At 34.8% G+C, this 16717-nt stretch overlaps 1 protein-coding gene across 8 annotated transcripts in view; it reads left to right on the forward strand.

Annotated features, from left to right (window-relative positions):
* Window positions 1–16717, forward strand: part of AP3B1 (adaptor related protein complex 3 subunit beta 1) — a 230528-nt gene that overhangs the window by 66636 nt on the left and 147175 nt on the right. For all 8 annotated transcript variants that reach the window (XM_044777972.2, XM_044777965.2, XM_044777964.2 and 5 more), the window contains exon 7: window positions 4128–4310. In XM_044777972.2, the coding sequence (XP_044633907.2) occupies window positions 4128–4310 (183 nt within the window). The remainder of the gene's footprint in view (window positions 1–4127; window positions 4311–16717) is intronic.

Genomic DNA, 16717 nt, shown 5'->3' on the forward strand with positions numbered 1-16717 from the left:
TTTGTATGATTATAATCTGTTGCAGAAGGTTAAAAATATTCCTCTATCTATGTAGGTATTTATAGATCTTATCTTTATTGTTACTTTTCCTTCTCTTGTGTAATACTTTATTAGAGGAAGACAGCTATATTTTGTCTCTCTCCCTAATTGATAACATCAGCATTGACATTTAAAATCAATAAGAATTTCAAATCATTTTTTGCTTAAAAATTTCTCAGTTAAATGAACCAGGTCTAATTTATTTCCACATTTTGAAGAGGAATTTTTCTGTTATCAGCAGGAGCTTCTTGAGATCATTATGATGATGACATTGCTGTTGCTGCTGATAAATGTAAATTTGAAAAATGTTAATCTATTTTAAAACTTTTCTTCATTTAACCTCTGTTGATTTTGAGATATACCTTCTGTTGCTTCTTTTAGCCTACAGGAAGGTTTTCTTATAATTGAGATCTCAAAGAAAATTAGTTCTATAATTCTCATTTTAAGGAAAGATGAAAATATAAACATATTAAAATAAAATGGTTTTTCCCTTTTACTAGAGAAAGACCAATATTTGTCATATGAATAGTCCTTTTGTAAAAATAAATCCCTCGTTTTAGGACTATAGTTCTGATCATATAACTGGAAGAACATTTTAGTGTTTCTTAGGTAACTGTCGTCTGAAGGCATCTGTAAGTTTTAAAGGATAGAATAGAAACCTCACAACTGTAGTCAATGAAATTGAAAGGGAATATTTTATCTATATTCTGTCATCTCCATTCGACTGTTCTAAGTTTTCTTTATATAATTTCTTCATTGTAATTCCTAGACTACTATTTTCATCCTGTGTTCTCCATTTAACATATGCTAAACTCTTTTCTTCTTTACTACAAACCTTTCCTAATGTTCAGTTATAAATTCATTTTTTAAATTTATAACACTTTCTCTTGTTTTTCTTTAAAATGTGGAAATCCATATTTGTTGGGCAGTTTAAGCATAGCAGTGGACAGTCTCTCTTATTTTAGAGCATCTCAAAAGCGGGGTGATATTTATTTCCTTTTCCTTTAGGGTTAGTTGTAAAGAAATCCTTTGGATAGAATTTAACTTTCTAAAAGTAAACAGTTTCTTCAAAAAGAAATTGGTCCATGCCTACTGAAAAACTGAGTTTTTTAAAATATTTTTTTGATGATAAAGTTTCCTCTCCTTAATTTAGCTACAAAATGATGTTTACTGAATATATTGGTAGTTCATAACTAAACTGTTGGGGTAAGACACCTTTTTATAAGTTATTGATTTAATGTTGGTAAAAGCTTCACTGTTATGGGCAAAAAACACACCTCTGAGTTTGTGCAGATGTTTTATTGTGATAGATCTATTATCCAGCCATTAGAAGATAAATGACGGATCTTTCCCATTTTCCATGCCTCAAGAAAATTGAAATAAGAAGAGGAATATCATTTGGGCTGTATGATTAGGGCAGTTTGGATGGCCATTAATTTAAGAGAAGAAAATCTTGGCAGCATTGGCCAACTTGGACCACATTATCAATCAAACCTTGGTGCACTTCTTGTGATGACCCAGCACTCTCAGGTTTTTGCAACGTTAATTAGAATTCATGACAAAATAGATGCAAGGAAACATTTTGTACCCTTCATAATTTTATAGAAAATTTATTGTTATTAGAGGAACCATTTGCTTAGTGTGATTTTTTTCATTACCAGCTTGTCAACTAGCATAGATAATCTGGAGAAAATATGAACTCCATAGATGGGGTGTCACTTTTGTTGATGGTTCATGTAGTTTACCTTGGAGCACAGCTAATGGCTGAAGTTCATAGCAACAGCACAGAAAAACGTGGCAACCAAGGGAAGATAAATGAACCATGTTTATTGCTTTAATATAAAAAATACATAAATGGAAAACTGCATTTGAATTTGATGAACTCATTGCTAGTTTTGTTGGAGTGATTTATTTTTCCCCTTATAAAAAAAGCTACTATTGACACAGTGAGATGGAAATTAACTGTCTGTTTTTGGGAAACCAATATTTTTGGTTTTAAAGTCTGACTAGATCATTTTATTTTAATTCTGGAAGTTTTATAGAATATTGAACATTTAATAGAGCAAAATTATCAATTCTGCTGGCAGTTTTTAGCCTAGGGTCAGTTTGTTATAACCATACAATGAAATATCTAAAACGGTCAGTTTTATTTTCTGAGGATGCTTTTTCTTTACATTCTTCCTAATTATTTTTTTGTTTCTTTAAACTTTTTTGTACTTAAGTAGTTGTTTTCTTTTTTTTTCACGTTATTTGTTAGTATTTTAGAATTATTTTGTACCTATAGCTCTTGGTTTAATAAATTTAATACCATGTGGTAGCTGATTTTCCTTTTAATTGTTTGGTGTCTGCTAGATACTTTAAAAAAAAGAATCTCTAGGCTTAGCCAAAATAACTTGATTTCATATAGTATTTCTTAAACTGAAGCTTTGTTGAATTGCTATTTCAGTTTCACGGATTATTTTTTCCTAAGTGATATTATTGATTTTTGTACTTTAACCCCTTTACCAATTGATACATCTTATATTAATATAAGATTAACATATAGATAAAAATAGGTTAAGCATCGATATATTTTACAAATACGAAGTTATTCTATAGTTTGATGTCATAAACTTAGTTGTTTTAAGAGATTTTTAAATGATATTAATTCTGACATTTTAGAAATATGATTATCACAGAATATAATTTTTGAAGAGTGATTTATGCAGAAGATATCATAATGTGGAGTTGAAAACATGAACTTAACTTCCTTTCCATATCAATAGCAAATAGAAAATTATACATGTAATACATTTTGATTTAGTTCACACGAATAATCAATTCTGTGCTTTCTCGATTAAGGTGCATACATGCTGGGCCCAGCAGGCACCAGTACGTGGGCAGGGCTGGAGTCAATAAATGCGGCTGCACGTTTGTGCTGGTTGGTAATTCATAAAACCCCCACAGGACTGGAAACTTGTTTAGCATAATAGCAAGTCTATATTCTGAGCTGTTTTCTTTCAATTGTATTGTTGGTTGCATATTAATAAACTAAATGTCAGCCAAGTAGAGGGACAAACACTAAAAATATGAATATCATCGTATCTAATATTTTTCAAAAAGTACCATTTCAGTAAGTTATATTTCTATTTAATTGCTTATTTTAAGTCACTGGGGAAATTTTAGACACTAAAATGAAGATCCCTAGTGTTCAAAAGGAATATGATATTAATTTACTTTTTCAAAACCGTATTATGTTGTTGGCTAACTGCACATCTATCAGTGGTACGTATATGGAAGTATTTGTGTATTAAATATTCAACTTAGCTTGTATCTTTATACCGAAGAATGTTAACTTTACCACTTTGCAAAAGCATGACAATTCCAAAAAACAGCATTTATAGATCATTAACTGGTCGTGGAGAAAGCTACGTTTTGTTGACAATATATTGTTTTAACTTATACAAATTGTTATATAAGTGATAAGAATGTACTCAAGTTGTAGCTTGTGTGTTTTCTTTGTAAGTAAATTATATGGGTAAAAATTAACAGGTGGATTAAAATGTATAAGATTTGAAAGTGTTTTTGTACCCAAAACATTTATGAGTTCCTCACACACATTTTAAGATAAATTCATTGTGAATTATTGTCGTTTTCGTTTTAAACTGATGTAACGTGGTCCTTGTTATTTTCTTGATTCTTATCCTGAATATTATTATGTACTAAATAATGAATCTTTAGATTAGAATTCAGGTTAGCTTTAAAAATGCAAAATGTGCATGATGAATATGTTTAATCCATGTATGAACAATTTATTGAAATTTTACCTGACAAAATAAAAATATCAGAGTTTCTAATACTCATACTTCTAATTCTAATACTTCAGGAAAGTATTAGCTTTCCAGACATGTTACAACTATTAAAATTATGCTTTGAGGGAGTGACACTTTAAAATTTATTTCAAGATAAAAAATCATTTTATTAATTAAATGACTGAATACTTTAAATATTGCTGGTCATAACGCTGGTTACACATCTGTAATGCCTGAGTAGAATCTTTGATTGCGGGAAAACGTTTTTTAATGAGTTACTATTTCTTTCTTTTCCAGCTGGTAGCTGGCAGTGTTGTGATGGCTTTTGAAGAAGTTTGCCCGGATAGAATAGACCTGATTCACAAGAATTACCGCAAGCTCTGCAACTTACTGGTCGATGTAGAGGAGTGGGGGCAGGTCGTCATTATCCACATGCTCACTCGATATGCTCGCACGCAGTTCGTCAGTCCTTGGAGAGAGGTAAGTGTCCCGCGGTCTTCCACTGATGAAGTATACTAAGGAGACGGATGGGCTTTTGAAAACGTGTACAAAAAATTAAGAGTAGTAAAATGTAGAAGTCTGCGTATTTAAGGAGGACTCGTCTTCCTCATGTTCTTTTGGAAAGCAGGAAACCAGTATAAATGCCAGGAGGATTGTTTCTATACTTCACGGCGTAGTGTAAAACTTGTAGTGTGATCCCTCCAGGGGGCCCTATAGGGACGGCAGCATGATACGGTGTTCGCGGTGACATGGCCAAATCATGTCGTTTTGTAGTTACTTTCACACCTTTGAGTCCCAGTTCTTCCAGGGACTCACTTGTAAGAGTAGGTAATATGATTCTAACACGTGTGAATTTGTGCCTAAAATAACTTCTTGCCTTTATAGATAAGTATTGTTGAATTTTAAACTACTTTTTCAGGGTCTTAGGTTTCTAAAATATGTTTGTTTTCCTTTTTTTCTACGCTGAAACTGATGGAATTTCAGTAAAATTAATGATTGAATATACGTTAAAGTTGTTTTCTGTGTGCAGATTAACATTAGAGGCATCCCTTATTCTATTCCACCATATTGAGAATTTAGAATCCTTCATTACATGGTTTGCAGCAGAGATCTCTCAGTGTGTATATATTTAAGATTTAAGTGTGAGTTTTAAACTTGTTTAAGAAAAGAAATCATTAAATATTATAAGAATAGCATATTCATTCTAATCTTGTGATATTTCTTTTTCATCTTTTTAAAAAGCCTTATTATGAATTTTGAAAATCAGCTCTGTAAAAAGTAAAAGACCAGAAATCCTTCAATTATGCAATGGTTTTTGCACAAATTTATGAATAGGCGTTGAGTGTTCAGTACATCTCATTTTTGTTAACTAGAAATAATACTAAAGTGAGGGAAAAATGTTGGTAATACATGTCAAGGTTTCAGATGTTTAAGGTGTTTAAATGTTTAGAATGTTCATCGGTGCTTTCTCCAATGACTTAGCATTGTTAGTATTAAAAAGCATTTTAAAATTTTTAAAATATATCTTTAGAAGACTATTTGTAATATTGACTCCATCTTAATTATAATATTAAAAAAGTGTTTAGGTTATTCTACTTAAAAATGGAAATATCTTTTGGATTATTCATGTATAAAAGTCGCATGAAACATAGGTGTCTCAAGTTGATGAAATTTTACTGTTCATCTGTGCTTTTATTTTATAAAGTTAATTTTATTTATCATTGAGCGAAGTCAACCTTTGATGGCCCTTTTGCTGAGTTATGCAACATGTCCGTGCTGCAAATGTCCAGCCACTTTCATGTAAATAGTAACTTTGACAACAGATTTTTGTTGCTAATAGCTATTGTTTGATTTCAGCCAGTTCCCTCCCAGAATGGTATTCAGATTTTTTTTTCCCTGTTGTGTAAGGTTATGTAGGTAATTTTGCCTTATCTAACCACTCTCACTATTTAATACAATTTTTAAGTTTACTCTCCTGTTGCCGTCATATCATTTTCAGATAGCTGTATGCAAATGGTCCTTTGCTTTGTCATTATGTAGAACTTGGAGTTAAAATATATTTTTTCCTTACCATATCTTCCAAAAATATGTAACGAACTTTAAAATATCTTTTTGTAGTTTGTCTATTTATTTGTGTGTCTATTCTTTGAGTTTTATTTCATCTTATTTTAGATAAAATTCATGTTTAAAGCTATTTGTAAAGCAAGCAAGATAAATTCTACACTACTATATATATTTATTGTTTTGACAGGTAATTTGAAAAATTGCCACTATATGCATTTCTTGTGTTTTCACGTTAACTCTATGAACATTAATTATTACTAACACAAGATGAAGTCTGGTCATTGTCGTAGGTACACTAGAATTGGGCTAAATAATTTCTTATCTTTGCCACTTATTTGCAATCTGTCTTTGGCATTGTTCAGAGTATGTGGTAAATAGACTGATTTAGTAGTTCTAAAGTATGCGCCTCCGCTCTCAGGATGCTGTTGCGTTGCTGCAGGACCAGCCACCGGGGGTCGAGGGGCTCCCGTGGGACAGCGCCCTGGGCTCTCCCTCCAGCCTTCCCCTCGGTCCGCCTTTCATATGCAGCTTTGCGTACGCTTTCCTTTGAGAAAAAAGGAAAAATCGGAAAACCACGAAAACACAAGATTTGTAAGGGTTTTGCTAACTACAATCATATGTAGATTTTTTTTTTTTTAAATTATAGGAGCAATTCAAGCACATGGTGAATAAAAAATAAGTCTTCCTTCTCATAACTTCTTGATTGACCCCTTAGAGTCAGCTCCTGGCAGCCATTTAATTTCAGTTGTTCTGGTGGTTATAAATTTTACTTTAGATAACACGTTTCACTTTATTTAATTTGAAATGGTATCAGTTGACTCCAGAATAATCAAGGTAACAGGCTTGCATCTCTGTATAGATATATGTTCTGTTCAGTAGTAGCAGGAAAGATTTGAAAGGGTCATGCTTTATGGTAGTGTTGGAAGGCAGGGATTGTCAAAGATGTTAGACTTTTATACAAATACGTTCTATAAAATAGGTTCAAATGGGTTATCGTCATTGGGACATGTCCGTCTTCACTCCTTCGGTTAACCCGTCTCAGATTCTGTTTTCCTGAGGCTCTGGGGTAAGCAGTCCAGCCACTTGTGGTCTTGGAGACTTCCTGGCCTAGACTTTAGGTTGCATCCAGCTTTTTAGGACTGCACTTGGTAATTTTAACTTAAGAAGTTGGCAGACTGAATTGTAAGGCAAAGTTTGACCATACCTGGAAGAAACTGGGAAGTATTCGGCATTTATATCTGCCTTCACTTTTCACTTCTCATGTTGTAAAAAGCGTACCGTGTAGTAAACAGCAGTTAAGAGTCTGGGGCCAGCCAGGTGGCTAGTGATTAAGTTTGTGCCCTCTGCGTAGGCGGCCAAGTTGGCCAGTTGAGATCTCGGGTGTGGACCTACACACCGCTCATCAAGCCATGCTGTAGTGGGCGTCCCACATATAAAATAGAGGAAGATGAGCACAGATGTTAGCTCAGCAAAAAGAGGAGGGTTGGTGGCAGATGTTACTCAGGGCTAATCTTCCCCCAAAAAGAAAAAACCTCAGTTGAGAGTCTTACAGAATAGAAAGACCAAGTGGAACAGTACTCTAGGAGAGCCGGTGCTGAGTTGTCACCGCCCTTTTTTATCCTTTTACATCAACACTTGAATGTTTTTTTCCCTGGAATCCTTGGAGTAGAAGGTGTTTCTTTCAGCACTCCATCCGCTTTTCCATCCAGGCAGAGGGCACCTGCATAAATGCCATATGAACACCACTTAGTGATATATCAAGGGCAATTTATCTTGAAGTGAAAGAATTTGCAAGTGAGAAAACAGTGTCACTAAAATAATATATTGACTTAAAAGTTATTTAAAATAAAAAACTGCCTGTAAATACCAAATTCATTAAAATCTAGAAGTTTCTTTCTCAAGTTCTAAGAGAAAATGTGAAGAATAATACTGTGATACTTTATATTTATCAATTTATTGTTTTGCTGTGCTTTGTTATAAGGTGTTTTATTTGAGATAGGGCAGTGGGAATTATTAGACCCATTTGGTAGATGCAGTAACTGAGCCGCATAGATTTTAACAACTCCCTAAGATAATATTGCTTGCAAAAGGTGAGCCCAAAATAGAAACAGAATAACCCAATGCCCAGGTCAGCATTCTTTCCTGTATATTCTGTTACTTCATGACTTTTAAATTAAAATACCTTTTTGCTTACTTTAATAAGTTTCTGTGTGTTTGCCTATTGTGTTTCAGTCACAGCTAATTCTGAAGCCCCTCAATGCATAGTGCTCAGACATTGCAATTAGCTAACCACCATAATTAAATTTGCTTTTCAAGGAGAAAAGTCATGTTTCTCATTGAATTCTTTAAGGCATTTTTTTGTGTTTATATGCTTGAAGGGTAGCAAAATTGTTTTTTGGGGGAATTGAAAATTAGTAGAAATACATTTTGAGATGAGCTGATGTACATGCTTTTGTCAATAAGCTCTCAAATGAACACATCAAATACAAACAAGCTTCTTCAGGGGCAGAAGAGATTTTTAATTTAGTTTATTTGCATCATTATAGATCAGTATTTAGGCTGTTTATATGTAAATGTATGATTTGAGGAACAATTAAGTGTTGACAAAGTAGATTGCAGTCATATCAATTGCAGTGCATTTTCCATAATTTTTCTAACTGACATCTTTGATGATAAATAGTAGATGCCAAGTCAAAGCCGATTATACAGTGCACTAGGAATTCATGGGGCTGTCAGGGAGAAGACCGATTGACTTGAAATTTACATATTAATGAGAAGATTTGTTAAGAGGGTGCTTGACTATAGAAAATAACAGCATATTTATAGGGCACGACATTTTATAAATAAAGCTGATGCAGGAAAATGGAAATTAAACCTTTTAGGTTAATAAATTCAAGAGACTGCTAAAATGCATATTTGCATTTTTATTTTCTTAAATTTACCTTACTCTTTGCAGTCCATGTGGGTTTTCTTTTTTATTCTAGGTCAAGTTTGTATAATTTTCAAGGATATAAAATTCTAAAAGATTTTTTTGTGTCATGCAAGCCTATTATGGGAGAATATTTGAAGCATAAATGTAAATCTCTAAGATGAAAGTTGCTTTTGTAGGACTAATGAATTTTAGAAAATAAATATTGAAAAACACCAAGTAAATTTTAAGTGTTATTAAGAAACAAAAACCCTTTTGTGGTATTAATTATAAACTAAAATAAAACTGTGTCACTGGGGCCTGACGGAAATGTTTTCAGTTTTTCAATACAGCTCTTTAAAGTTGAACTTCCTCCAGGAGATGATAGTTTTGCAAGAATTATCAAAATATTTTACTTTAGTAGTTTGGAACTTAAAACTGTATATCACAGTTACTTTTTCCATATGAATCCAGGTAATATGATTCTGGTGGTCGTATGAATGCTATTTTGAAATCTGGAGTGATGAATTTCCTTTTGTTTCTCTCAATATATCTATGCTTCAATTATAAAACCTTATATGGGTTATAAGAAAGTTCCAAGTTTAGAATTTTGTTTCAAATATTTTAAAGATAAGTTCCTTAAGTTTTTCAGGGGTAGCTATAAAATAAGAACTCATCAGAACACAAAATTCGTATACGTAGTTTTTGATTCTCGATTTTCTGAAAATACAAAGGTACTTTGGAAAGGTCCAAAACTCCACATCCAGGCCCTGTCTTAGAGGACGTGAGCGTTAGAGATTATTTTTTATGGACTTTTAATTTTCTTTTCAGGTTAGTTTTCTTTGTAAAATAAATTTTTTATTATGTGTGACTCATGGACTATTTTTGAATCTTACTGTTTTGTTGAATTTTTAAAAAACAAAATAGTGAGGAGTTGTGGTAGAATCTGTGCTTTACACGGTGAACAAAGTTTCTTGTGCTCTTTCAGGCAGCTGCTGGTGAAGGGTTCCGGGTGCAGTTTACTGAGAAATTGTGGACCATGTGCTGATCTCGAAATGAGCCCTCCCCTCCCTCTGCTGCTTAGGAGGCATTCAGCTGAGATTCCTGTTTCTCTCTGTTGTTCATAAGTTACTTTTGATTGGATTTTTTTAACTCATCAAGTGTCTTTTTAAAAAAAATTTTAAAATTTTATCTAACATGAACATAGTTAAAAAAAAGTTAAATACTACTACAAGGCTTAAAAGAAACATTTTCCTGTCCCACCCTTCCCCATGCCTGAATTGCCTGCCTCAGATTCTTTCAGGCTTTTGTGTGTGTGTGAGTGTGTATTTAACTTTCTCCATTTCTAGGTAATACACATTTATTGCTTTTTCTTGACTTATCAATTTTAGACATTATGTATTGACTTTCTATTATAGAAATGGGGAATTTGGCATTCTTGTGATATGTTACTTCATGTTCCCACTTTGCCTGTTCCATCTTTGCAATATATTACAATTTTTCAGTGTGTATTGTTCATTTAATTATGACTTTATGAATATTATTTATGCTGTATATTAACATTTTCATCTCCCTTCTTGTGGAACTTTTGGTTCTTCCTGGAATCAAAAATTACCTCATTTTTAATTTTCTTAGTTTATCATGTCACTGTTACAAGGCATTCCAAATTCTCTATCACAATATTAAACGCTCTCCAAATATTATTTTACATGCAGTTGTTGAAATACCTGTAGTTGCCCGCCCAGTATCAATTGTCCTACGCCCCTTTCAAAATAATGGAATCCTGATTTTGTTCAGAGTAGCGATATATCCACTTAAAAATAATGTATTTCCCTAGACTCTCCTGGAGTCAGAAATGGCTGTGTGACCCAGTTGTGGAAATTATGACATTTGTGGAAATATTCTTGTTGGGATTCTGGGAAAACTAGTGTTTTTCTGACAGACTTGCTTCACATACATATTTACCTTTTGCCTTTTCTCCTTCTTCCTTCCTGGAATGTTTATATAATGATTTGAGGTACGGCAGCCATTTTGCAAGCGTGAGGATAAAGCCTTACTCTGAAAGTGAATGGAACTGAAAAAAAGCAAAAATGTTCTCCTTGTGGACCTGCCTAACTTGATATTTCTCTTGCGTGTAGCTGAACAGTAGTCCTAACTAACACAGTTGTCAGATACGTCAGGTGTTCCAGCAGCTTCGTGTTCTTCTGGGATACAGTCCCAGAGGCTGTACTCTCTTGTTCTGATCTGATTGCTTGCTAGGCTTGCTACACAGCTGTTGTTCTGGAACTTAATTTCTTCTCTCCTCTGTGTTAAATCTCCTGTTTCTTAGGTCTTCCTTTCCCTAGCGTCTTCCTCTTTTTCTGTCTTCTGGTTTTGATGGCGCACGTCCTCCAGGAACTTCTCCAGAAAGGGTAGATGAGGGAGACAGTTTTGAGACTCTCATGTCCCTCTCCTCCTCGATTGCTGTCTTGCCTGGGCTTTTGGACAAGTACTTCCGTGGGTCTCCTGTGTTGGAAGTGCCTGGTTCCTTCTGTACTTGACGTTGTGGCTGGATGGGGTACTGTTGGGTCACACCTTTTCTTTCTTCTGTTGGGAGCTCTGTGGGCACAGATCTTTCTCCTTCGCAGGTAACTGTTTGTTTGTATCCTCAAAAATCTGTTTTTTTAAAAAAAAACCTTTGAAAGGATTAGTGAGGTTGAATCTCTGTGTGGATCGTTCTATATGTTCTGCATATTCACTTTTTATTTTAGGGAGGTTTTTTTCTTTGACATTCGTTTTTTTCCTGCTCCATTTGTTACTTATGTGCTTCAAGAATTCCAGCTATTTCATTTTATAATCTTTGTCTACTGTCTGCCACCTTTTAAAAAATCACTTTAATGTTTGTCTTTTTATTTGCATTCATGTTATCTCATTTTTTTCTTTGTCAGTAATTTGATTTTCAGTGATCATACCTGTTCTTTATAGTTTTCAATTTGATAATGATAGTACTTTGGTGTTTAGTTTATTTACTCAGGTTTCAATCTTATATTTTCTTTATTCTATAGTTTTATCATCTCATCTTTGAACTTGTATGTTCTTGAGTTCATATCCTTGGTAACTTCTTAAGAGAATTTATTTTTGATGTATAGGGGATTTTTTTTTCCAGAATGATTTCTTTGTCTTTTGCATGGTTTTTTTCCTTTTGTGCTGTGAGTATGTTGCATAGTTATTATGCTCTTTTTCATATTGCAAAAATGAAATTGGGCAGCCCTGGTACAGACATTTTCTTTGTTCGGATATAGTATGACTTCTTAATTCTGTTCCACTACACCTGAAGACGGTTTGTTCCTTCCTCTCACTTTCTGTTTGAGATGTGCATATTTTATGCCTTATTCTCCTTTGTTTTAGTAGCCTTTTGGCATTTGAGGAGAGGAGTAGTTTGTGGGATTGTAAATTCAGTCTCAGCAGAGATTGAAGTCTTTTTTAGAATATTTGAGCACTTTTTCTAGAATTTTTTTAAAAAGCCCTTACACTAGCATTCATGCCACCGAGAATATTCCTATGGAGAAAGATTCTTGACTTTTAAATTGTTCTTCTTTATTCATTATTTAATCCGAGAACTGTGCTCTCCATTATCAGAGCTGCTAGCCACATGTGGCTATTTAAGTTTAAATTAACTAAAATTGGAAATCAGTAACTCAGTTGCAGTAGCCATATTTCCAGTGCTCAAAGTTCACGTGTTGCTAGTGCCTCCTGTATTGGACAGTGCGGAGAGAAAAGGTTTCCTCTTTCACAGAAGTTTCTGTTGGGCAGTTGCTGCCTCTTCTTTCAGAGAGAGCCAGCCTGGTTGCTTCCTTGCTCGCCTGCTGCTCCCCACCGTCCCACTGGCTCCTGGGAGAGTGAAAGATAAGGAGAACCTCTGAGTTTTCTTGTGTCTAGATATTGGAAGAAGAAGGTTACTAATGAACATTCTCAAGAAGTGAGGTATATGTTTTTCTAGAATCTTCCGTTTTTAAAAAAACTTTTAAAAAGTTTATGCCATTAGATTGTGACCCTCTTCTTGTTTTATTACTATTGACTTATTTTTGCTAGTTTTAATTTTTAAAATGTTTTCACATTTTTTATATTGAGGAAAGAAATTCTATCCTATCTTTATTTCACAATCTTTACCTGGAACCCCTCCAAATTTTCACAGTATTAAACGTATCTTATCGACTTTCAGCATGTACTAAATGAATTTTAGGAGAGACTTAGAACTGAGGAAGTTTAGAAATATGATCCATTCTGCCCTCCTCTGAGTCTGTCCTCAAAGTTTTCTTTTTCCTGCTGTGCTTGCTTGCTTGACATTCTCCCATGGATACTTATATCATTGTATTTTCTCTTCACCATATAATTCCTTTGTTTCCTTGTATTTTTTTCTGTGTTAGTCTTATTACTGTAGCATAAAGGAGTGGATATGGTTAATATTGAATTTTAGTCTTCTGACAAGTCAGTTATTTATGTTAATTTTTAATTTTGTGATTTTTCCACTTAGTAGTTTTCTATATTCATCTCAGAAAAGATAAAGATTTTATGTAATCTATTAATGTAATTTGAAACATGCAATTTTATTCTATTCTGTTATACATTTAGCTGTATCTATACAGACTTTAAATTCCTGATATGCGTCTCAGAACCACTGCAACCCTCCTGGAAGCTGCAAGCCTTCGCTAGACTCCAGAGTTCCACAATCGTTCAATCAGACAGATTCTGCCAGGGCACTGTTGTCTAAGTGGTGTAGAGAGTGTGGCAGACACTGTTGATTGTCTCCAACAGCCAGCCCCCATTGAAGATCTTCTTCCTTGCAAACAGATTTTCTATAGGCATTGAGCACCCAGGTGTTTTTGAAGAAGCCATGTTGCTCCTCAGCCCAAACTGGTCTAGTTAATGTGAATTAGATTCCCTTTGAAGATGATGGGCTTGGGAATGGGCATATAACACTGTTCTTGCTAATGAGAAGTAACGGGAAATGTGAGCAAAGTGGGCAGGGCACAGGGCTGTATGAGCAAGATGGACTTTCACATAAAAAGCATGATGACATTTGAGCTGCAGCTGAGACGTACTTCATGGATTTACAGTTTTAGCTTCCACTGATGGAATACTTTGGATTAACTCTCTGGAAAATTATTTTTAAAACCAGCAATCTAAGGGCACAGTAGGACGATCAAAAGTGGGCAAAAACTAAAGAGGACAGTACACGTGAATGACTGAAATTTCAAGGTGTGAGATCTGCCAGGTTTGCCTGGTTTTTACCTGAGGGCACACCCCAATTCTGTATGATAATGGAAAAAGTCACAGCCTTACTTACCTAGCCATCAGAGAACAGATTTCAAGGCTGGCAGGCTATCTAAAAAGTCTGGGGGAAATTCCAGGAGGGTGCAGGAATCACAGAAGGGTGAACCCCCCAGAAATGGCGTGTAAACACTATCCACATCCTTGGCTGACCAGTAAACTAGGCATGTGCGGGGAAGACTCCACTAGGTTTAGCCAAAAAGCAGCACCTGGAAGATCGAAGAACTACATGGAGATTTCACTTGCTGGCCACATTGGGACAGACAGAGTTTGGAGTGTGAAACCAGTAAAATGCCTGCTCTAACTAAAATCAATAAACTTCAGAGGAATGCAACATAAGGAAGACTTTTTTAGTGTGCTTGATGATATCCAGAAGACAACAAAAAATATCAGTGGATGTGAGTGATGAGAAACCAAAAAATAACGATTGCTCAAGAGAAAAAGCAGGCAGTAGAAAGTAACCTCAAGCTAATCAAGAAGAGGCAATTATCAGACAAATAAAGCAGCTGTTATATATATGGCCAAACTAGTAAAAGCCACATAGTTGTATTGGATGAATAGATGAGTCTTAACAGGAAAAAGCCACTGTGAGAAAGAACCAAATGGAAATTCTAGGTCTGAAAAATACACTGATTAAATGAAAAATATTCTTGATGGGCTTAATACCCAAGAGGAAGCCGTAAAAGAGTCAAGAAACCTAAATGGAGATCAACAGAAATTATTCAGTCTGAAGAACAGAGAGAGAAACAGGTGAAGGCAGGTGAACAGTCTCAGAGCCATGTGGAAGAATATCAAGGGGATGAAATACTTGTAACTGAAGCCCCCAAGGGAACGGGAAGAGTGGCGGGAGCAGTACTAGTGCCTCAGGGCACGAAGCCTGAAAAGATTTCAAATTTACTGTAAGGGGAAAAGAACCAAGTGTACAGATCCAGGAAACTCATCCAACTCCCAGGCAAAATAAACAAAAAGTCACACCTATGCACATGATAGTCAAACTTTTGAAATCAAAACAGAAAAAGAAAACCTTGAAAGCAGACGGAGATAAGCAGTGCGTCACATACAGAGGAGCAGTGATAGAACTAACTGCTGCTCAGAAACGCTGGGGTCTGGAAGACAGTGGAGTATCATCTTTAAACTGTTGAAACAAAAAATGTCAATGAAGAGTTCTATACCTACCAAAACCAGTCTTCAAAAATAAAGGTGGGATGAAGACATTTTCAGATGAACAAAATTGAAAAATTCATTGGAGAACTGTATTAAAAGAAATCCTACAAGAAATTGTTTGGGTTGAAGGGAAATGATAATAGATAGTAATTCATAACTATGAGAAGTCATAAAGAATGAAAGAAATGTTATATATATGGGTAAATATTTTAAATTACTCTTTTTCTTTTTTCTCTTAATTTCTTTAAGTTCCTACAACACACACTCCTCTATTTATCTGTATCTCTGTTTCGCAGTCACAGGTTGCACTTGCTCGTACTTGACCTCTGAACTTTTCTCTGCACCTGTGGAGCTGTAACCTCTGCCGCCAGTGCCACAAGTCTCTGTGTGGACGTTTGTTTTCATCTCTTGGGGAGTGGAATTGTTCGGTTGCCTTTCCCCTTTTCACCTCCAGTTGCTCTCCGAACACAACCAGTTCTAGCTCTTTTAGCTTCATCTTCTACTGGTTGTCTTCATATTATTTTTGAAACAACTTGCTTGCATAACTTTTTCCGGTCACTCAAGTCACTTGTTATCTAGAGTACGTCACTTGTTATCTAGAGTACAGGTATTATTTTGTCTGTTCAAGTATTACAGTTCCCCACAAGATTTTTAAAAAACTTTACTGATTTATCCTCTCTTCCATAAATGTCTACAAATATTTCAAAACCTCTGTGCCAACCATATAACCCTTTTTTTTTTAATGTCCTAAAGGAGAATTAAATTTATCAATTTCTATTCAATGGGCATTTACCTTCTCTAATATATTCTCTTTATTTCAGGATTTAAGGTAAGGAGGGAATGAATACCTGAAGAATCATGATTAGTTCTGCTTAGGTTTGTTTTAATTTTGTTTCATAGTTTATGATTGAAAGAGAACCACTCTAAAATGCATTCTGCTTAACAAAAGTCAATTCTTAGTTATTACCCATCATTAGGTCGAGGTTAGTTTTCAAATAATTGGGACCCTTCTTTCTCCTGTCTTAGAACCCTTTGACCTAAGCTCAACATCTGTCATGAGTATATTTAATTTCAGAGACACTTAAGAACATGCCCCGTGTAGATGCTCCAGGTTTTTCATTGACAAAGTTTGGCAACCACTGCATTCAGAAAGTTTTTTTCTTATATCCTGGAGCTGAACACATAGTCATAAGAAATGAGAGGTGTTGTGGGCAATTGAGCACTTGAACTTCCTAGTGGCTCAACACAAGGTTACTGGAGAGAGGTGTTCCCATAATTGTGATGTATTGGGAGAGATTCGGTTGTTCGCTGGTCCTCAGACCCACGCTTCCACCTTGTGGTGTCGTGCTCACTGGGCTGTGGCATGAAACACGTAAAGTGAAGAGCATAACAGTTACCTCGAAGAAGGAAAAAATGTCTCGAAGCGGTATGTATATCCTCG

This window comes from Equus asinus, chromosome 9, assembly GCF_041296235.1.
Source record: "Equus asinus isolate D_3611 breed Donkey chromosome 9, EquAss-T2T_v2, whole genome shotgun sequence".
NCBI lineage: Eukaryota > Metazoa > Chordata > Mammalia > Perissodactyla > Equidae > Equus > Equus asinus.